General features: G+C 38.7%; 1 protein-coding gene across 1 annotated transcript in view; it reads right to left on the reverse strand.

Annotated features, from left to right (window-relative positions):
• The window catches only part of LOC103742088 (contactin-associated protein-like 3), a 229,478-nt gene that overhangs the window by 53,296 nt on the left and 152,940 nt on the right, over window positions 1–23,242 (reverse strand). The window contains exons 9-11 of the mRNA XM_008843066.1: window positions 16,935–17,078; window positions 12,896–13,067; window positions 6,576–6,682 (exon numbers count right to left, since the gene is read on the reverse strand). Coding sequence (XP_008841288.1) covers window positions 6,576–6,682; window positions 12,896–13,067; window positions 16,935–17,078 — 423 coding nt within the window. The remainder of the gene's footprint in view (window positions 1–6,575; window positions 6,683–12,895; window positions 13,068–16,934; window positions 17,079–23,242) is intronic.

Raw genomic sequence — 23,242 nt, forward strand, 5'->3', positions numbered from 1 at the left:
ACCTCTTTAATTCAGAAATTATATCCTTTGCCAAAAGCAACATAAATGAACATTTTGAAGATATAAATCAACAACTCCTCTTCATTAAAAAATAATTAGAGTTAATTCTAAAAGGAAACTTGGCAAAGCACTTTGCAAATGAAAAATCACAATAATTCAAATTCAAAACAGGAGAGACATGATTTTTATGGAAAATGTCCTTATATAATGCTAACTTATTCTGACACTGAATATTTTCATTTGTGCATGTAAATATCTTACGAAGATATGGGATTGAAACCTGCAGATAAAGCACATTGTTAGCTTTCAGCATAAATTCTAAAAAGACCAGCAAGGCTACATAGTGACCTACAGGAAAGGACCTATTTGAAGATGCCAAGGCTGCTAATGGCTCCTTGGAGAAGCCACATGACTAATGTTGACCATGGTGGACCCCCCTCTCTCATTAGCACACCAAAGATCAGGCCTGCCTGCATCAACCAATCTTGGCCTTTGGGGACAAATAGAATAAAGAAATGAAATATAAAATAAAATCATATTTGAAAGTAAAAGGAATGCATTTACACCATTATCATAAGGACATGTTTACATCAAATGATCTACATTTGCTTTCATAAATGTTAATTGAAAAATGTTTTCAAACACTCAAGGAATATTAAGGAAATCAACAAAAATTGCATTGTGTAGCACTGGTTCAAAAAACTAAAATGGACCCAAGAAGTCATTTTTCATCTCTATCAGACTTACCTACAGCTGAACCTTTCAACTGGGCTGTGGGCAAGTGCACTCCCACACTCCCTTGCATATTAATCTCTGAAACCTTGTTAGCCTCTGCTGACCTTCCCTGTACAACAAACTACCCAGAGAGTTCTGAGATTGCACACAGTCTTTTACTTACAAAATAGCACCAAACCGTAATTCCTGATAAGGAGTGATGATTTCCCACCTACTTTGTTTTAAAGCTATGCATACAGTTGCCATTAAATAGAATCTCAGAACCCATTTTTAATATTGCTTGAATTTTCATTTTCCTGGATTGCAATCCTAATTATATATAAAATATAATTGTCTTTGATCTTGATTAGGTTGACTTTGCTTTTGGAGGGCAAGAAAACCCAAATGGGAATTATTTTTCTGTCATTTCATAAAATAGGATATTTAGACAACTGTTTATTTTTTTAAAAACTTACATGCACACGTGTGCATGAATGCTAAAGGCAGAGGACAATTTCAGATGTGTTTCCTCAGGTACTACCCATGTCCACCTCTTTCAAGACGTGGTCTCTCATTGACCTGGAGCTCGCCAAGTAGGCTAGACTGTTTGGTTGGTAAGCCTCAGGAATCTACCTGTTTCTGCCTCCCCGGTGCTGGAATTACAAGCACAGGTCACCATACCCACCTTTTCCATTGGGTTCTAGAAATTAAACTCGGATGTTTATGTTTGTAAGGCAAACACTGAACCAACTGAGCTTTGTCCCCAGCCAAGAAAACTTTTTTGTTTGCAAGAAGAAATCTTAAATCTGAACCATAAGGTAAACATGGCTAATTGTCATACTAAAATGGCTCCACAGTAAATTGTCTGGGTCAATAGTGTTCCTTCAACAAATCCTATAGATGGGGATATAAGTCAGATGGCTTGCTTTTCTGTCCTTCTTGAGTTTTTTCTACTTATATGAACTTATTTGAGTAAATATACATAAATGTCTGGTAGGATTTATAACAATGGTTAGATTTGAACTGCAGACTTAGAGAGTGAATAAATACCAAAAAGAATGACTAGAACGTTTGTTTCTATGAGTCTTTTTATGTTTTAAATAGCAATGTACGCATATATGAATTGTATGACTATCCAAAACAAACACGACCTCTTACAACTAAGTATAACAGTCTGGTCTCATAGTCAGTGACCAAGAGTTTGCTGAAGTCCCTCCTTCACATGATGTGTATGTTTGAAAGCCACAAATTCTAAAACACTTATCAACCACATGATTAGATCATGTTGAAATTTAAGTATTTCTCTTTTCAATTTTCTGAAATATATATGTATACATATACATATATTATGTAGTCTTTTTAAGACAGGGTCTCCCTGTAGTCCCATCTGTCCTGGAGCTCACTATATAGACCAGGCTGGGCTCAGTCTCACAGAGATCCACTTGCTTCTGCCTCCTGAGTACTGGAATTGAAGGTGTGTGCCATCACACCAGGTCCTCTTCTGATATTTTTGCAGTTACATTTTGACCAGCTCGTAGTCATGCATTAGTAAGACTAGTTCATGATCTACCACATGTAAGAGAAGAAGGTAGATATGACACAAAGGAATTAAGGAAGACATTGGGCTGGGCATTTGCTTGATGTCCAAGATTACGCTTGGCGAATGGGAGATGTGTGGAAGTAAAAGATCCCGTCCTCGTGGCAGTTCTGGGACAATTGTACCGTCACTCACACTCTGGTCAAGGAACCCCTACAGAAAGTGAAATGACTGTAGGAATAGAAACCACCGTTACAGTCCTAATGCCTGCTTGATGTGTGACTTCAGCAGAGCTGCTGGGGTTCTGTCTCCTCCCAAGACTTCCAAAGAACTCCACTGCTGGGAGCCCAAGATTCTCCATAACTTCATTTGCATATGTGAAGTGGAGCTAAAGTATCTATACTCTGAATTCCTCCTATAGGTCTTGAAAAAAGTCACATGGGATTGTGAAAAGGTTTTAGTAGGAGCTTGATGTGAGTAAATAACTGGTGGAACTGAGGACTTGATGACATCATTTCCTTGATGACTTGGAGTGAGCAAATTGTTCATAAGGAGAAGTGTTCAGAAATATCAATGTAAATACACAATGTGATTTGAAATTCCCAGAACAAAGCTATACGGATGTTAAAGATTCTCTAGGCTGACTGACTGATTGTAGAGAGTTGGAATGTTGCAGCTGCAGAGTCAGACCCAAGTTAATCTCTAGCTACCTTTAATCTCCTAATAACCATTTATTTCCTACCTGGTGACTATTGGGCAAAATTGGAATGCAGCAACTTAGCAGACCACTAGCTTCCACCATCCCCAAAGCTCCAAGTGTTATCAGAGAGCATGCAAGAGCTATAGCAGAGATTTCCTCCCTTTGCTCTAACCTGCTGACCTGTCGTTTCCACCAATACATTCCAAAACACCTTGATTTATGACCTATCCACCATCCCCAAAGCTCCAAGTGTTATCAGAGAGCATGTGAGAGCTATAGCAGAGATTTCCTCCCTTTGCTCTAACCCGCTGACCTGTCGTTTCCACCAATACATTCCAAAACACCTTGATTTATGACCTTCCTTCATCATGAAATGTTTCCACATTGGAACATGTTATTTGGGGCAACCTGGATCTGTGCCCCTTGGACCATGGTCATCTGTATTTGGCTCAAGAATAAACTATCTCTTATCCCTTTGAGATGACAGTTTTGTTTTGCATCAGTAACAAAAAGAAAATAATCTTTAAAAGTTAAAAATATAAAAGGGAAAAAATGAGATTTCAGGATTCTGCCATGTTCTAATTATTGACAAACTGGTGATCAATAAAATAACCCGGGCTTTAAAATATGTAGAATGATTTGTCAGTAAAGATAAATAACTGTCATTTTAAAAGATTTTTTTTATTACACTCATTTATTTTATGTGTGGAGGGGCATTATCATGATGTGTATGGAGGTTACAGAATGATTTACAGGAATTGGTTCTTGCTTTCCGCCATTTGAGTCCCAGGGATCAAACTCAGGTTGTCACCCTTTACCCAATTGAGGCATCTGGCCAACCCAAGATGGATGATTAAGAGAGGAGAGACAGTATAGAAAGTCATCTCCTAGACATGGTTCTCAGGCTGTCTATCAGAAGCATACAGGATTTTGTTTAAAACAGACTGTTGAGATAAGGCTACACCCTGCTCTAAGCTACTCTGTACTGTGAAAACTGGTTTTTCAGGACGTGCCTTGCCTAAGGAGGCTCCGTTTCATAAGCAGTTTTAGGCTTCATCCTTGAATGCAAACACATAGGCAGAATAACTCTGCACCTGTTATACAGGTAAATAACACTATCTGTCCAGCACCACAAGGTACAGCTGATAAACAATTTGTTTCTAAAAATAAAAAGGTACTACCATAAAAACTCATCAAAGTAGACTGGGAATATATGCGTACATGGGTGTTTAAATTAAAACCATATCAGAAAAAGCAAGCCTGTAAACTTAAACACACTAGGCTAAGGGAGGATGTAACATGGTTACCTGAACCCCATAAAGAGGAAGATACCTAGCAGTGAGATGGTGATGGGCCACCACAGACTTGTCATCTGACCACCTGGTGTACACATCAAGAGATCCACAGGCAGAGAACTCCTGACTGTCTTGGAGGTTTGTTTTAGTTTGGTTCCCTCTACTGATACAAGCTTACTTGAATTATCATCTGTCCATCTATTAATCCATTTGCTTTTCCGTCTGGCCCTGGTCCTACATCTTACCTCCACTCTCCTGAGATCCTGTACCTCTCCTCTCAGCTAGGCTTAACCCTGAGACTTAAATTAATGCTGTGACCCAGTGGCTTGGCTTTGCAAGGCTTCCGGAAGCTCTCTAACTGGGTTCATTAATATCTTGTCTAACCACCTGCAGTGATTCTCTTCACATCTCTACCCATATCTGCCTCTGCCTCTAGTAAGGCCTCCTTGAACTCGCTGAATTGTGCTATGCCCTTTTAACCCTTTTGTAAACATTCTTTAACCTATACTATACCTAGACATATTTACTGTGTGATGTATAAATTAAGATTGGAATTAAGATATCTGCTAGCCAACAGCCAGCTATCAAGGGAAATTAGGACTGCTTGGCAAATTGCAGTTCAGGAATTTACTGTTGTAAATTTACTAATATTCAAAAAGTTCTGACATGGTGGATAGACACAAACATGTCCATCTGTGTTTCTGGCATAGCATACTCCCAGCACAGACCCATTCTGAGATTCCAGTTCAATCGGTTTGGGTGAGACCTGAAAGCTCATATTTGTTATATGTTCTCAGGTGTCCCCAGTGCTGCTGTCCAAACAAAGGTTCTGGAATCAACTTCCTCAGCTCACATCTTTACTGTGCCATCAACTAGATGAGAGTTGAGCTATTTAACCTCTTTACTCTCCTCATACAAGGAAAGTAATAATGGTCCTTTATTTCTGAATCTCCTTTAGGATTTAATGAGTTAATTCATGCAAATCACTAGAAAAGGACAGGCATGTTTAAGAACTCAGTTAAGTGCATACTTTTGTAATTACTCATCATCATCTCCACCAAAGAAAATCACAGTTGTAAGAGACCTTAATTGCCTCTTCTAAAACTTTGCCAGGCAGCATTCCTATCCAGTGCCGCTTTTTTAATCCTTAATTTTATTACATTCAAACTTGAGGGCCTGGAAAGTGATTATTTTTCCACTTTTCTTTGACTGAAAGGATTCTAGGAATTAAAATTCAAGTAAAGGAACAAGAGAGTACACTATACATTATTTTAAAATTTTTTATATATTATTATGTGCATGAGTGTATTGCCTGCATGTATGTAAGTGCATGCAAAGCCCATAGAAGTCAGAAGAAGGTGCTGGGACTCCCTGGGACTGGAGTTTCAGACAGTTGTTAGTTTCCATGTGGGTGCTGGGAACTGAACCGAGGTCCTCTGCAAGAGCAGCCAATGCTTTTAACTACTGAGCCAACTCTCTAGCCCACATTCTTGATTTAATTTCTACTCTGTACCACATAGTTTTTATTGAATTTTTGTGAATTTTATACAATACGTTTTGATTGCATTTAGATCCCCTCCCCCATCTGCACCACCCGCTACTTCCCACTCAATTTAACATACTCTATATAGTTTTAAATTTTCTATTTTGTGTGTATCTGTGTGTGGAATGTGAGTTTGGATAATTACATATGTATGCGTGCATGTGCACAATGTATGCGTATATGTAGAAGCCAGAGGTTGGCATCAGGTATCCTTCTTACAGCTTTCCACTTTGTTTTTGAGTCGAGGTCTCTCACTCAACCTGGAGCTTACTAATTTGGCTAAACTGACCGGTCAGTAGCCCCAGTGATTCTCTGTCTCCGTCTCTCCAGTACTGGGATTACAGGCACAGATCACCATGCCTAGATTTTTATATGGGTGCTAGGGAAACCAAGACTGCATGCTTGCAGAGCAAGCACCTTACCACCCAAGTCATCGTCCCAGCCCACCCTGTTCTGTATCTTATTCTACTATATAGATTTTGCTATTGCTCACAAGGCTTTTTTTTTCACCCTCCTTAGTAGTACAAATTTCTGTGCTCTCTCTCTCACTGCCCTTGTATTAAATGAAGTTGGGTACTGGGGCCATAGCTAAGTGGTACAGCATTTGGTTCAATACCCAGCACTAAAATAAATAATTTAGTGGCTTAAAATAAATCGGGAATTAGATACTAGAGTACTTATTCTAATATGTCTGCATGATTCAAACATGCAGATATTTATATAACTAATGAGCAAGAAAGGAACAGGAAGTCACACGGACATGAGGCCATGAGGCGTGAAGCTTACAGGAGTGGCAGGTTGCTCCAGTGTAGCCTGTGCCCTCACAGTCACAGGAGAAGGTGTCCCATGACTGAGAACATCCAGCTCCATGCTCACAGAAGCTGGGCAGGCACCTATAAGAAAAGAAACACAATTTCTATTCCCCTTTGTCAATCACTCCAAAAATGTGTCACAAAAATTGATTAATTTGACATTGCAGCATATGCAGAAAATTCAATATGAATGGCTATTAACTACAGAGTCTGCCATCAAGGTTTCTAATAATAATGATAATTTATTTTGGTCTTTTTGAGGCAGGGTCTCCTTGTAGCCTCAGCTGTCCTGGAACTCACTATGTAGACCAGGCTTGCCTTGAACTCACAGAGATCTGCTTGCCTCTGCCTCCCAAGTTATAATGTATTTACTTGCATGTGATAGCTGCATTTTCGAAGCACCTTTTTTTTCATGTCTCAAATATCAAAATACTAACTATGTGGCTCAAAAAATGATTACATACACAAAATTATAAAATTTGTCAAAGCTCAATTACTACATTGTTGATATTTTTGAGGAAAGGAGGAGAGGCAGAGGAGAAGAGGGAAGGAAAGACTAGGAGGAGCATTTCCCATTATATAGCAACATAATCTGAGGTTGACTGAATAACTTTCCATTTAGGTCAACATGATGTTGCCTTTCAGCTTTAGAATAAGCAGTTTTTAGAAGACTTAACGTTGGCAAGATGTCAGTACTACCCAAACCTATCAATACATTCAATGTAATCTCTATCAAAATCTCAATGACTTTTGTTTTTGCAAATGTGGAAAGATCCATTCTAAAATTGAGAAGAATCATAAGGGACTCTGAACAGCTAAAATAATGAAAAAGGAACAAAGTGAGAGGTGCCTCCTGCTTCCTGAGTAATGTCACAGTAGCTGTTGTAGCTCACCTGCCTCCTAGGATCCTTAGGACAGCTCAGGGGAGGTGGCGCAACATAAGTGACAGATACTTCATCATTGAGAGTGGAGGCTTCATTACAAAGTGAAGGGTTGGGGAGATGGCTCAGTTGACAGAGTCTTTGCAACATAAGTTTGAGTACATGAGTTTAGGTCCCAGAAACTATGTAAAAGATGGCCCCGGAACTGGGGAGGCAGAGACAGGAGGATCCCCAGGGTTCACTGGCCAGCTAACCTAGCCAAATTGGTGAGTTCCAGGTTGAGCAAGAGACCCTGACCCCAAATAGGGTGGCAAATGATCAAGGAAGACATGTAATGCCAATCTCTGGCTTCTACATGCACACACACGCACACACACACCAGTGGAGACTTGCAGAGACCTGACTAAATACCACTACCCTATCTCACATGCAGGGACCTGGGATCTCTACTTCTACCCACCTTCTTCTACAGGTATGAGTGTGGCTAAGAAGAGAGGAGAGAATACAGGGCACAGTGGCCACTGATTTTCCAAACTGTAGGCCTGGAACATTGCTCCAAAGGTTGAAGGAAAAAGTGGTCCATGATAAAAAGGCCAAGAGGTGACAGCACAGATTTGTCTTTGTTGGGATGCAGAGAGGGGACAGAGGAGTCGAGACCTCTTGGTTGTGGTTAGAGGACCAAGGCCAGGTAGAGAGCTGAAACACAGAGGCTGACAGGAGTCCCCAAAGACCTGTTTGCTTCCTCCTTTGAGGAGGACCTGAGGATCTGGGGAAAGAACCATGGTAGTCTTCAATAACCTAGCATTGCAGCATCCCAGAAACGTACTACATGCTTAAGGCTAAATTTTTACTAATTACATGAAGTCAGCGAGAGTTTATTCTCTTTGAGAGAGGAATGGTTATTGGCTACACAACTTTTTAAGTATTTCAAGGACGAAGATATGGTAAGTAAAGTACACGTGGATGGACCCTAAGGGGGCCTTAGCAATATGTAGGAAGGAGAGTGACAGTTGAGGAAAGGTGAGAGGCTGGAGGGAGGTCCACCCCCATACCACCTTTGACAACTGAGGGCAGATGGGAGGCTGTGGGAAGTTCTACCCTACACTGCCTTCGACATCTGATGATGGGTGGGAGGCTGGGAGAAGGCCCTCCCCACACAACCTTTGACAACTAAGCACAAAAGAGAAGCTGGGTGGGGGGAGTTCATTCATGCAACTTTTAATAATGGCAACTCTTCCCCTTTCCTCCTCCTCTTCTCCTCCTCCTCCCTCTACTCCTCAATATGATGGGAACTTTGAAAGATAATTCTAATTTGAGAATTCTACAAACATTAGAAAGATTCAAGATCACTGTACTTGGTTGTACCTATGAACCTATAGAGCTTGTGACAGCATGCACAAGACCTGTGCAGGCTCAAGCTGGACAAAAGCCCAGCAAGAGTGGGGGAGGTGGGCAAGGAGCCCTAGCTCTAGCTGATGATCTTTCGGCAACTGATAATTGCTGGGAAAGGGGCAGACAGTTTTTTGGTAGGGAGAGTCAGTTTTTTGGTAGTTTTCTGAAGCCTGGTAGGTTGACCAGACTTCCAGGGATAGACCTATACCCAGGAGCATCTGGGGAACACAGGTTAGACTGGCTAGGCCTAAAAAAGGGACAAATAATAATAGAGGACATGAAGTTGGAAGGGGATGTAGTAAAGTGGGAGTGTAGAGGGGGTCTGAATGTGATTCAAATACATTGTATGAAATTCTAGGACATATATATATATATATATATATATATATATATATATATATATAACTGTAGTAAAAGTGTGATACCAACAAGGAGAATGTGGTTTTATTTTAAAATATCTGTGGGTAAGAGCCATTTGAGCAATTGGGATTATAATTTTTCCATCTGAACACAATATCATTTATGAATAACTTACATGCAGTACAAATAGAGCTGGTACCTAGCATAAAGACCAGTGCATAGGGGAAGAGCAGATGGTGATATGGGAAGAGTTCAAGGAACAGCTCGCTCAGCACCAAGCAGGTGAGGAGGTGAGGTGCCTCCTGCTAGGGGAGCTCCAGCTGCCAATGAAGTGCAGACAGTGTAGTCATATGATCAAAGAAGCTGCCTTTCACCTTAATAAGAGTCTGAGCCAAGCATGGTTGCTCATGCCTATAAATTCCAGCACTCAGGAGACTGAGGTGAAAGAATTGCTGTGAGCTGAAGGCCAGCCTGTGCTACATAGTGAACTCCATGCTAGCTTGGACTACACTATGAGGCTCTGTCTCCAAATATGTAGGTAAGTAAGTAAATAAATCGGGATTTTCCAAAGGTAAAATTTCAGTGTATTTAGGATTTTCAAATGATGTAAAGGGAGAAGCAAAGGCACTTAACTCTGGACAACCTCAGTTTTTTTGCATCAAAGTGTCCTGATTTTATTGCTCTATGAAAGTTAGTGGTTTCGAAAACAGTTGTGGTGGAGGGCTGAACTTCTATAATATTGATCTAAGGATGAATCAGGAGTAACTCCCATTTGTAGTCCTATTTGAAAAAAAAAAATGTGCTTTTTCAAAATCTTTGTCTCAAGGCTAGCATTTGGCTCTGTTGGTAAAGTGCTCGCTGCAGAAGTATGAACACTGGAGTTTGCCTCCCTCACGCACATAAAAGCCAGACAGGGGAACACACATTGGTAATCCCAGCCCTGGGGAGACAGATAGGCAGATTGAATGAGAGACCCTGTCTCAGAAAACAAATTGGAAAATCATCAAGGAAGACAGGCAAGTCAACTTCTGCCCTCCACATACATTGCACCCGCATATAAACACACAAACATGTCCACATGCATGTATATACACACAAATAAAACCCTTCTTTGAGACTGTTACTGTACATAGTCTGGCTTATGTTTTTCTGTAGCTCTCGTAAGCAGGTTTGAGAGTAACTGGGGGATTTCAAAGGCCTTTAAAACACGCAGAAACTTAAAGATCTATTAGATAGACAGCCTTTAGGGTTAAGTGTGTTGTACAGTACCTGCGAAGGACAGAAGAAGGCATTGGATCTCCTGGAACTGGAGTTAGGGATAGTTGTTAGGTGCCATGTGGGTGCTGGGATTTGAACCCAGGTCTTCTGCATGAACAGCCAGTGCTCTTAACCCTTAACTGCTGATCAATCTCTCCAGCCCCAGCTTTTTCTTTTTGGAGGTCATGCTGAGCACAGCATGTGGATATTGGCAATGTTAGTAGGAGGGCAGGTTTCAGATATACCCTCATATGTTAGTCAGGCTTCCCATTAATGTAGCAGAATGCCTGAGATAATGAACTTTAAAGAGGAAGATTGACTTTGACTCACAGTTGTGGAGGTTTCAGTCTGTGGTAACTTGGCACCTCTCTCTTGGACTGAGGCAAGGCACATAGTAGGTGAAAGCATGTTGTTCAGAAAGCTATTTGCCTCCAGTAACTAGCCAGGAAACAAAGAGCAGAAGGGGCTAGGGAGCCAATATCCTCCCCACACTCCAGTGGCCAAACTACCATTCAGGGTTCACTACCTCTGAATGGTGTCACAGGCTGACACATGCACATTTGGGAGGGGCATTTCTCTTAACCACATCACTTCATAAGAGAGATGTGAACATATCAGGCCTATGAGTCATCAAGCTATCAAAACAATAAACTTATGAGTGAAGAAAATCACACACATCACATTTGAGCTAATGGCTCTCAGCACTCACATACAAGCCTGTCAGATACCTCCTGAGAGCTCCACTGATGGCTGAGTGGGGGCTATGTCTTGCCTGGCAAGCAGGCACATTGATAAGCAGGTAGCCAGAAGTCTTTCCAGAAAACCTCCCTGTGACCAGAGACTTGGGGTCCTCAGTCAGTTCTTGAGCCTGTTCCAAGAATTCTAACCCCACAGTGAGAGTAATTGGAACAACTTCTTACATGATACACCATCATCTTTGAATCAATTAATTTCTCCTACAAATCAACTGAATGTTCACAGGGAAAATTATTCTGTGCTAAATCAAGTTCTTATGAGTGAATTTTTCATTTGGTAGGAATTATGTTCTTTTAATACATCACTAGACATAATTACGAACTAAAACCTGCTTAGCTGGCAATTGTATAGTCAATGTTTAAAGTAGTATGATTAGCAGACTCTTCTCTATGAAGCAGAAGATAATAAATATTAAAATGTCTTACATATGTAGATATAACTTTTTCATTTTTAAAACTCTTATTAATTAATTTTTGCTTTAAGTTGACATATATAATAATTATACAGATTTCAGAGGTTCACTATGATATTTCCATTTGTGTATATACTGTATGATGCTAAGTATTTACAAACATCAAGGGGAAGGCACTAAGTCATATCATATTGATTGCTTTCAGCCAACATTATTACAATACAATACGATAAATACAATACAGCTACAATACAACTGAAAGTAAAAACATTCAGTTCTTTTGTTAATCTGTGTGTCATTGTGCATGTGAGAGGACAACCTTGGGTGTTGGTCTGCCTTATTTGAGACATAGCCTCCTGTTTACTGCTGCATGCAGTGGCTTTGATTCTCCTGTCTTGGCCTCACAGCTCACCTTGGGAGTATTGGCTTGCAGACCAGGCCAGGCTATGGTTTTCACCTTTATATGGGCTTTAGGGATCTGAACTGAGAGTACTGAGCCAGCTCTCCAGCCCTAAATTTTTTTCATTAAAAAATTTCCCCCCTGTCTTCTCCATCTTTCAGAGTCTGTTATGCACACATCTTCATCTAGTTCTGTGGTTCAAACTTCCCTAGAAAGAGATTGCTTACATCTGCTCTGCAGAAAGGCAGTACTTTTCTCTCATTGAAAATGGAAGGATTGTAGCCTGGCCAGTTCCTCCTCCGCACAGCAACATCCAAATGCCAGGCCCAGTGCAAAGATTGGTTTTATAACTAGAGTCTGGGACTATTTTAAGTTAAAGTTCAAAAGGAATATACATGTATTTTTAAAGATTTATTTGTATTTATGTGTATGTATCTGAGTGAGTGTATACGTTCTCTGTGTGAGTGCCAATGGAGGCCATTTATGTGTCAGATCCTTTGGAGCTGGAGTTAGATCTGGTTGTGAGCTACCTGCCATGAGTGTTGGAAATGGAACCTGGGTCCTCTGCAAGAGCAGTGTGCTTGTAACTGCTGAGCCATCTCTCTGGCCAAAGGGATATGTCTTCTCAGAAAATACTATCATCTGAAAAAAGTGTGGCTTACATAATTAAGAATACAAAGACATTTTTCTAATCCTTACTGTAAATTTACTATTATAGTCCCCAAAAAATAGAAGAGAAAGAGAGGAAAAAAAATCCACCCCCCCCCTTAGTACTATTTCTTCCTGCTTCAAACTTTGGAAACAGGCATGCTAAAATGACCCAGTAAGGCCCTTACCTGTCGGTGATGCCACAGGAGTCTATCTGAAGGTTGTTGAAACTCCCCAAAGTCCCCTGCTCTACTGCAATGGGATCCACTGTTTTGTCACCAATAGAGATGAGCCTCAGGCAGCCCTGGAACCCACCCAGAGGACTTTCACAACCAGAGTTAGAGATGTTCTTTGGACAGCCTGAGTATGGAGGCAAAGACAGGAGAAAATCAATGATCATGACAAAACTGTTCCACCCTCCATTATAGTTGAGGCTTCCCCTCCTGGCACCATTGAGGAATGAACTTTGATGTGGTCATCAGACATGTCTCAGAAAAAGAGATAAACACACAATTCAGACCCAATCAAATATAAGATAATACTGAAATTCAGAATTTTAAAAACTGGAATAAAATTAAGATTTAAAATTTCTATAGCAATTACAGCTATAAACTTCCCTCTTGGGACTGCTTTTAAAGTGTAGTAGAAGTTTTGTTATGCTATATTATAACTTTCACTTTGTTCCAGGAATACTTTTATTTATTTATTTTTTTGTTTTCTTCTTGGACCCAGTCATCATTCACAAGTGTGCTGTTTAATCTCTATGAGTTTGTGTAGTTATTACAGCTTCTTTTGCTGTTGATTTTAAGCAACAGCATTTATTGCATTGTGGTCTCATAGAATGCACTGAATTATTTCAATTTAAAAAAAATATTTCTTGAGGTTTGTTTTGTGCCCCAGTATGTGGTCAATTTTAGAGAAACTTCCATGAATACAAAGTGTAATCTTTCGTGGTTGGGTGGACTATTCTGTTATATATTCATTCTGGGTGAATATATGTTAGGTTCATTTGATGTATGGTGTCATTTAATTCAAATGCCTTCTTTGTTTATTCTTTGTCCAATAGACCTGTCTATTGGAGCTAGTAGGGTATTGAAGTCACCTACTATTATTGATTTGGGATTAATCTGTAGTTTAAAGTCCTGTAGTACTTTTTCTATGAAATTGGCTGCACTGGAGTTTGGTGCAAATGTGTTCATGATTGTAATATTTTCTTGATCAGTTATTCCTTTGATCAGAATGAAGTGACCTCTTTTTTTCTTCTGATTAATTTTAATTTAAACCCCATTTTTTCAGACATTACAATTGCAACATCTGCTTGCTTCTTGATACCATTTGCTTGGAATATTTTTCCATCCTTTTCACCTGAATGTAGTGCCTGTTCTTGAGATGAGTTTCTAGCAGGCAACAAAAAGATGGATTTTGCTTCTTAATCCATTCTACTAGTCCACATCTTTTGACTGAGGAGTTGAGGCCATTGATTTCAAAAGTTACTATTGAAAGATGTGTATTGGTTACTATCATTTTAATTTCAGTTTGTGTTCTTGGTCCTATTTTGTGTTTCCATAATTATGCCTTCATTTGTTTTCTTTCCGTAATCTTTTGGGTATAGTAATTCCTATCTTCAGTCCTTTGTATTGCTTTGAGTATTCTCTGTAGGGCTGGTTTGGTGGACATGAATTCTTTAAGCCTATTTGTGTCACAGAAAAATTGTATCTGTATATGTATGTCTTTCCTTAATTTGGGGGAAGTTCAAGGCCAATATGGGCAATTTAGTGAGACTGGACTGCTTCAAAATAAAAGTAAAAAGATGTCTGGGGCTATAACTCAGGGGTAGAGCACTTTCCTAGTCTAACCAGTGCAAGATTCTAGGTTCAACCCCCAGTAAAACACACACACACACACACACACACACACACAAAAAAAAAAAAAAAAAAAACACACACACACACACACACTAGGGAGGGCACTGCTAGGTTAAACTAAGCACTATTACCTCCCATTAATCCAAACATACAGAAATCTAGTTGCATGGACTTGCTGCCACCTTCTACTGAGCTACAATGTATAACCCGAGTGATAACTCTTCAATACATGTACTACCAAATGAGTGAGGAAAATGATAAAAAATGCCTACTAAATTTAAGGAAAGAGGGAAAAAAGCATAACAAAATGGCTTTCTATTTAAAGACAACTGTAGAATAACATAAAAAGGCATTATTTAAATCAAAGTTCTGAAGACTTGATAAACTTCAAAAAATGAAATCGTTTTCTCTAAAATCTGCCCACTTTGCCTACTCTTAGTTAATACAGTGCTTGGTGTCTTAGGTAGAAGAAATAGAAAAGGAGGACAACCCTGAAGACTCCACCAGAAAATCTGTAGACATGATAAACACTTTCAACAAAGTAATGGGACACGAAAATCAACATATGAAAATCAATAGCTCTTGCATGCATACCAGTAACAAATTTGCTGAGAAAGCAAACAGGAAAAGGAGGAAGTACAAATGACCAATAAGGAGGCTGAAGAGATGGCTCAGTGGTTGAGAACACTGGCTGCTCTTGCAGAGGACCCAGTTCAATCCCCAGCACCCACACGACAGCTAATAATCATCCATAACTCCAGTTCCAGGGGGTCCGACGTCCTCTTCTGACCTCTGTGTGCACTGCATGACATTGGTTCACATACATGCAGGCAATACACTCATATACATAAAATAAAAATAATAAAATATTTTAACAAATAATAAATACTTTAACAATTACTCAACATTCTCAGGCATCAGGGAAATGCAAATTAAAACTGCTTTGAGATTCCTCATGAGTTCAATCAAAATGACTGTCATCAAGAAAATAAAGGATGACAAATGCTGTTGACTATGAGGGCCAATAGGAATGCTTACCTGTTGCTGGTGTGTCTAGATATTGATATGACCAATAGAAGTCACTGTAGAGGTTTCTAAAACAATTAAAAATGGAACTACATATGATTCAACTATACCATTTTGGATAATACCATTCATGTTGTGGTGGTTTGAATGAGACATGTGCTCCATAAATTCATATATTAAACACTTGGTCGGTGGAAGTGTTTAGGGAAGGTTATGAAGCCTTTAGAAGATGCAACCTTACTGGAGAAAGCACATCACTGGGAGCAGATTTTGAGAGTTTACAGTCTCACCCCACTTTTAGTTCATGCTCTCTGTTTCCTATGTGCAGTTGAGATGTGATTATCCATCTGCCAGCTCTAGTACCTACTGTCAAGTATTTCCCACCATTATGGACTCTGCTTTTTATGCATAAACCAAAATAAATTCCTCTACAAGTTGCTTCTAGTCATGATGTTTTATCACAGCAATGGAAAAGTAACTAATCTACATGTGTAAGACTCTAGTTAAGCAACCATGCAGATACTTGCATGGATCAAAACGCAATTTCTTTAATAAGATTTAATAAAACTCAATGGCTTTGGACAGTATGATTTGTTTTACCAGCTAACTTTTAGAGATATAAAATGTAGCTGAGATCGTATTATAACATCTGACTTTATCTTCAGTTTACTATGTGTAGCTAGAATGTATTTTCCTTTAAGGTTATGTGTAATTAAGTATTGAAACAGCAAAGTAAGTATTCTGCATGTATTTCTTTTTATATTGTTAAGAACAATCTTTTATGTTCTTAAAAAACTCAAATATATTTATGTGATAGAAAGAAATTATTTCTTAATATTAACTTGATTTAAATATGGTAAGAGACACAGGACGCAAGACATTAAAAGTCAAAACAAGCAACAATGCCAGACAGGTGATACCTTCTTTTGAGTTGTTGGCCAGGCTGGCCAAAGGGATTCCCAGATAGTAACCCAGCATAGAACTTGGAAAATGAACAGCAGACCCCAATCTTATCCAAAGGAATATTGACAACTGATTATGGCTAGATGAGGAACAGCTGACACTCCTAAAAGAGACCTCTAGATAGGCTGACTAGATTCACCAGAAGGGCAAGTAGTGGGGAATGGCTGGGGGTGCCGACAACACAGCAGACAGTAGCAGGGATATCAGAGTATAAGGGCTCTAGGGGGCGAGGGAGATTATGGGAGGGTGCTATCTGGGAAGTGGGTGTAAAAATAAATAAATAAATAAATAAATAAATAAATAAATAAATAAATAAATAAATAAGTCAAACAGTCCCACTGCCTGTCAGTGTAGTGAAATTGCTTCCACTCACCTCCAAAATAATAGATGTTGCCAGAATGCATGGACACAGGCCCCAGAGGCTGAGCAGAGGAGTCACCATCCACTGCCAGGCTGAGGTGGCTCCACCTAGCAGATAAGGACACTGAATGCCACAGCCCATCGTTCAGGCCAGCACCTAGAGGATAAAGCCAGTTACAGACAACTATGAATTATGAACTGTGTATCCACTTATTCAGATTACTGAATAACTCAGAGGAAAGCACGATTTATGTGCAGATATATTACTATGGAAAATAAATTATCCACTTTTCTTTAATGAAAGGAATTCATTTACCATGACAACAACACATCAATGAAAGTATCATTTCCTCTAAAGAGTTTCTGTAATAAATGCTGACAACGCACTTGAAGACGCGCCTTAAATTTAATTATTCAAACATATATATCTAAAGTCTTTACCACTGGAATTCAAAATGCAATTGAATTCAGTGCTCAAATGCAAAATTTACTGGCTTTACTGGATATAACAAAAAGTGTTTCCTAACACTTCAAAGAGTTAGGAAAGTGAATGTATTAACGAGTGAAGAGTAATTGTGAAAGGCTTTGAATGGGAGAGAAAGATCACCAAGAGACCCTGGTTGGGGACTGCATTCAGGCCAGGGGGCTTTTCACTGTCTGAGCTATTTCATAATTCTGTCAATTACAGAAAACTGACAGTAAGGCAAAGTGATTTTGTCCATACAAATGCAAATTATTGTGCTTATAAGATACAATTGGTTATGGAACCGATTCATATCTGTCCACAAATTCATTTTAGCATTACTTATCTTCTAAATATGCATGGTGCTTTGAATTCTCCTTTGAACTGATTGTAACATCTTACTGGTTTAATTCATTAATTAATGAGGCAAGTAAAAGTAACGTATGTTCACGTATTCTATGATGAACATGTTATGATTCTAGATATGATTACATTTATTTTAAATATCATTTATTTCAAGATTTATTTTTACTTATGTCTATGTGTGTGTGTGCCCATGTGTATGCCACTTGTATGCAGATGTTGGGTTCCCTGGAGCTGGAGTGACGGCAGGGCTGTTGTAAACTGCCTGATGTGGGTGCCGAGAACTGAATTTGGGTCCTTTGCAAGAAGAGCAAGTGCTCTTAATTGTTGAGCCAACTCTCCAGCCCTGAAACATGTAATATTTTATTAAAATTTTTTAGGAAATAACCAGAGATTTACTTTACACATAACCACACTCTTTTGTATGTTTACATTCCACCCACACCTATCATTCGTAGTAGAGCCTGTGCAGTTCGTGTGAAATACTGTAACATAATGAATTACATCATCATCATTATTATTATTATTATTATTATTATTATTATTATTGGAATTTTTGAGACAGGTTCACCCTGTAGCTCCAGCTGACCTGGAACTCACTATGTAGACCAGGCTGGCTTTGAACTCACAAAGATCCACCTGTCTCTGCCTCCTGAGTGCTGGAATTAAAAGCATGTGGCACTACACCCACTTAATGAATCATCTTTTATGATAAATTTAGACATTGAAGTACTTAAAATCACTAGAGGTATTCTATATTTTTTATTTCACCTAGTAATATGTCAAAGACACAGGGGTTAAAATGAAATTGGCCTATCAAACTAACATTTCACTAATGTTTAAAATTTGGCTAAGATCAAAACTGAAACAGGAGTTAAATATATTACATTAAGCTCTGCATTTATAGAAAATTTTCTATAAATTTAGCATTGTAATGATGGTCTTAGGAAAACTGCCAATTAGCAAAATGATTCTGAGCTCAACTTATTTCCTTCTCACACACACATTTGTAAAGTTAATATATTATCAATATTGTGAATTCGGCATCAATTCTTTAAAAACTTTTTTGTTTGTTTTTGAGAATTTCATATGAGCATTGTCTTTGCATTATTTCTATCCCTTCTAGTCCCTCACCTATTCGCCCAGGTCTCCCCACTCCCTCTCAACTTTTTGTCTTCTTCTTTATCATTATTATATACACATACATACATATATAAATGCACATACACACATATATATATACACATATATATTATATAATGCACCGAGTCCATTTAGTGGTAATTATGTGCACCTGTGTTTAGAGCTGTCCATTTGGGATGAGATAACCTTTCAGGGAGCTAGTCCTGGAGAAAACTGATTCTCCTTCCTTCAGCACCCCTTGGTTTTCTGAAAGCACCTTTATTCATTTAACCTTTTGAGACAGGGTCTCCCTGTAACCCCAGCTGTCCTGGAACTTGCTATGCAGACCAGGCATGGAGATCTGCCTACCTCTGCCTCCCAGAGTACTGGAATTAAAGGCATGCACCACCATGCCTGGCCTATTGATTTTCTGTAGCTCTTTGTCTTCAGGGGGGCTCTGAGATATTCCCCCACCAACAATCTATATTGGCATGAGATTAAAAACATGGATATTTCAGTTTTTCTTTGTAATCTTTACAAAGGGTATGAAAATCAGAGAGAGAAAAAAGTAACAGTAATATGTAAGAGAAAAAGATTATTTGAAATCAACCAGAATTCCTGGATGTCCTCAGTACAAAAGCAGGCAGTATTTAATACAATGTTGGGATTATTTGATTCCATGGATCATTTCTGTGCCTTTTGCCTTCTTTGAGTTATTTTACTTCTCCGTAAGTTGTAAAGAAATCAGTGTAAGAATATTACTATCTTACATAGACACAGAAAATGAATTTTGTTTGATGGAAATATAGTTGATTTTCCTCTCTCCTGTCCTCCACCTCCATTCTAGGTAATAGGCTAGTTTTATTATCTGAGCATTTGTTGTAGCTTACTCCTTACAAATCTCCTTTTAAATTATGACAGCATCTTATTGGTTCCCCAAATAATGAATTAAATAAAATCTGTGAGGTTTTGTAACTGTTCCATAAAGTTCTTTTTTTATTTTTAAAAAGTTACTTAATAACCACATACTTAGTAGAAGCATTTCATTACAACAGCATTGACATAGTCAATAATAGTTTCCAGAACAAAGATGTGCATCTCTTTCAAAATTGGCTGTAATTTTTAGGTTCACAGTGTTGAATTAATAGTTATACATTATTGCACTCCATATAAACCCTATAAGACATAAAATTGAATGAGGTTTTAACCTTTAAAAAGATCCCCATTTCATTTTGAAATATACTGTTTTATACAGAAAAAAACTCATTTTAATGCAACTAACAGATGTTTGCACATGTGTCTCAAGTCTCTATATATCTGATTATTACTAGTCACAGTCGGTTACTTTCTAAGATTCTTGGCACCTGAGCATGGATATAAAGTCATCAGGTAGATTTCAATGGTAATGTTTTTCATATCTACTAATTAACGTGAAGCAAAATTTTATGCTTCTTCCTCAAATATAACTCATCTTTATTTATTGATTTTTTGTGTGTATATTTCATACAGAACATCCCAAACAATCTTATTAATCTTTACACCTGCATCCCAAATGTTCCCTCTCATAGCCTCCCCCACCAACTGGAGCCCATATACTCTATCATCCCTGCTACTGTCTACTGTTTTATCAGTGTGTCCAGCTGTTCCCCAGTGCTAGTCCATCTGCTGAGCCTAGTCAGCCTATCTAGAGTTCCTTGTTTTAGGAAGATAGACTGCTCCTTATATAGCAGCAATCATTTGCCAACATTCCTTTAGATAAGATTGGGGTCTGCTGTTCATTTTCCAAGTTCTATGCTGGGTTACTGTCTGGGAGTCTCTTGGGCCACCCTGGCCAACAACTGAAAGGAAGGTATATCCTGTCTGGTATTGTTTCTTGTTATGTAGCCTTTAGCTATATACATGGCCTCTTAAAGAATTATATGATCACTTTAATATTTGGTTACATTTTCCTTTTGGGTCTTTAAGACCATACAGTTGGCCCAAATACACCAATTTATTTTTACTGTTAAGGTCATTGGTGAATCTATTCTTCAGGGGTCACATGGGCTTAGGAGGAGCCCCTGGTACCTTTCTTTTACCAGGTCCATCTATGTGAAGATAAGTAAAAGGTCCTGCTCAACTCTGGCTGGCTTCACTTGGAAGCATGGAGGAAATGTTTCCTCTGTGTTGACCCTCCTCTTTGTAGAGTGGACATCAGTTCAAATCCATCTGGTGGGGTCTCCACAGCCTCCTTGACAAGAAGACAGGTGACTCACCAGTTACAGGACATTCTGAGAGATACTCCATAGTCCCCTGGAACTTAGTCAACCTTGGAGGGCAAGGAGCAAAAACTGTCCTTTAAGTCCCTCTGACCAGATTAGTATAGGCCTCAAAGTATGTTAAACATCCAAGAAGATTAGTTCCACCAGTCTGGTGCTTTTAATTACCATGTGCTATGTAGGTAAAGCTTGGGCAAAAACCAAAAGTTCTCAGGTAAACCTTGACTAGACATATATTTTGTTCCTTGAGCTAGATGTATGTATAATTTGTCAGTAGGTTGTTGGACTAATATGGTTCACTCTGGTTATTTCAAAACTAGCTAGGTATTATTTATCTCTCTCATTGTCTAACCCTTCCACCATGGTTTTTCCATTTAAAGTGCCCCCATTTTTGCCATTTCTCACTTAATAATACTCTTCTCCTATGGTCCCACCTCTACCCTCCCATTAAAATAACCCCATTTTTTCTTTATCTCTTCCATAGTAACACCTGTTTCCTACTGTTCTTCTCTTTCAGGTTCTTTCTTTTCCTTTACCTCCCTGGTTCCTTTTCATTATCCTGGTTCCTGTACTTATCTCTTGATACATACTCACTTATAAGGACTTTGTGCTAGGATCCACATTTGAGGGAGAACACACATCGTTTGCTTTTCTGAATCTGTGTTACTTCACTTAGTAAAACAGTTTCTAGCTCCATCCATTTACCTGCAAATTTCATGATTTCATGATTACTGCTGAGTAAAACTCCGTTGTATAAATGAACCACATTTTCATTATCCACTCATCAATCAAGGGACACGTAAATTTCTTCCATCTCTTAGCTATTGTGAAAAGAGCAGCAAACATGGATGTACAAGTGTCTCTGCAATAGGACGAGTTCTTTGGGTATATGCTAAGGAGTGGTATAACTGGGTCAAATGATAGGTTCATTTGTAGTTTTTTAAGAGTTCTCCACACTGCTTTCCATAGGGGTTGAACAAGTTTACAGCCCCACCAGCAGTGGAAGAGCGTTCCCCTTTCCCCACATCCTCTCCAACATTTGGTATCATTTGTTCTCTTGATCTTAGCCAGTCTGACTGGGGTAAGATGAAACCTTAAAGTGGTTTTAATTTGCATTTAATTAATTACTACTGATGTTGAACACCTTTAAAAATGATTCTTAGCCATCTTCATTTCTTCTTTTGAGAACTCTCTGTTCAGCTCCTTAGCCCATCTTTTAATTGGGTTACTTCCTTTCTTGATTCTTTTTTGAGTCTGTTATATATTCTGGATGTTAAACCTCTGTCAGATGTGTCACTGGTGAAGATTTTCTCCCACACTGTGGGTTTTCTCTTCACTTCCATGGTTGCTTCTTTGGTGTTCAGAAGCTTTTCAGTTTAATGAGGTCCCATTTGTTGATTCTTAACCTCGTTCCTAAGTAATTGATATCCGGTTTAGAAAATCTTTTCCTACGCCTATATCTTGTAGGTTATTGCCAATGTTTTCTTCTAACAGTTTCAGCATTTCAGGCTTCACATTGAGGTCTTTGATCCATTTGGAGTTGACTTTTGTGCAAGGTGAAAGGGATTTAGTTTCATTCTTCTACAGGTGCAGATCCAGTTTTACCAGCACCATTTGCTGAACATACTGTCTTTCCTTCAGTGAATGTTCTTGGCCCCTTTGTCAAATATCAGATGGCTGAAATTACATGTACTTATATTATTTGAGTCTTCAGTTTTGTTCCATTGATCTATGGGCCTATTTTTGTGCTAGTACCATGTTGTTTTTATGACTATAGTTCTGTAATACAGTTTAAAATCTGGTATAGTAATACCCCTCCAGCATTGCTCTTAATGCTCAGGGTTGCTTTGGCTATCCTAGGTCTTTCATACTTCCATATGAATCTTAGGGTGTTTTTTTACTGTGAAATATGTCATGGGGATTTTGATTGGCATTCCATTGAATCTATAAATGGCTTTTGGTAGGATGGTCATTTTCACAATATTAATTCTTCCAATCCATGAGCATGGGAGGTCCTTCCATCTTCTGAGGTCTTCCTCAATCTCTTTCTTTAAAGACTTAAAATTTTCGTTGTAGAGGTCTTTAATGTCTTTGGTCAGGTTTATTACAAGATGT

This window comes from Nannospalax galili, unplaced genomic scaffold (assembly GCF_000622305.1).
Source record: "Nannospalax galili isolate Female #2095 unplaced genomic scaffold, S.galili_v1.0 scaffold1360, whole genome shotgun sequence".
NCBI classification, from domain to species: Eukaryota; Metazoa; Chordata; class Mammalia; order Rodentia; family Spalacidae; genus Nannospalax; species Nannospalax galili.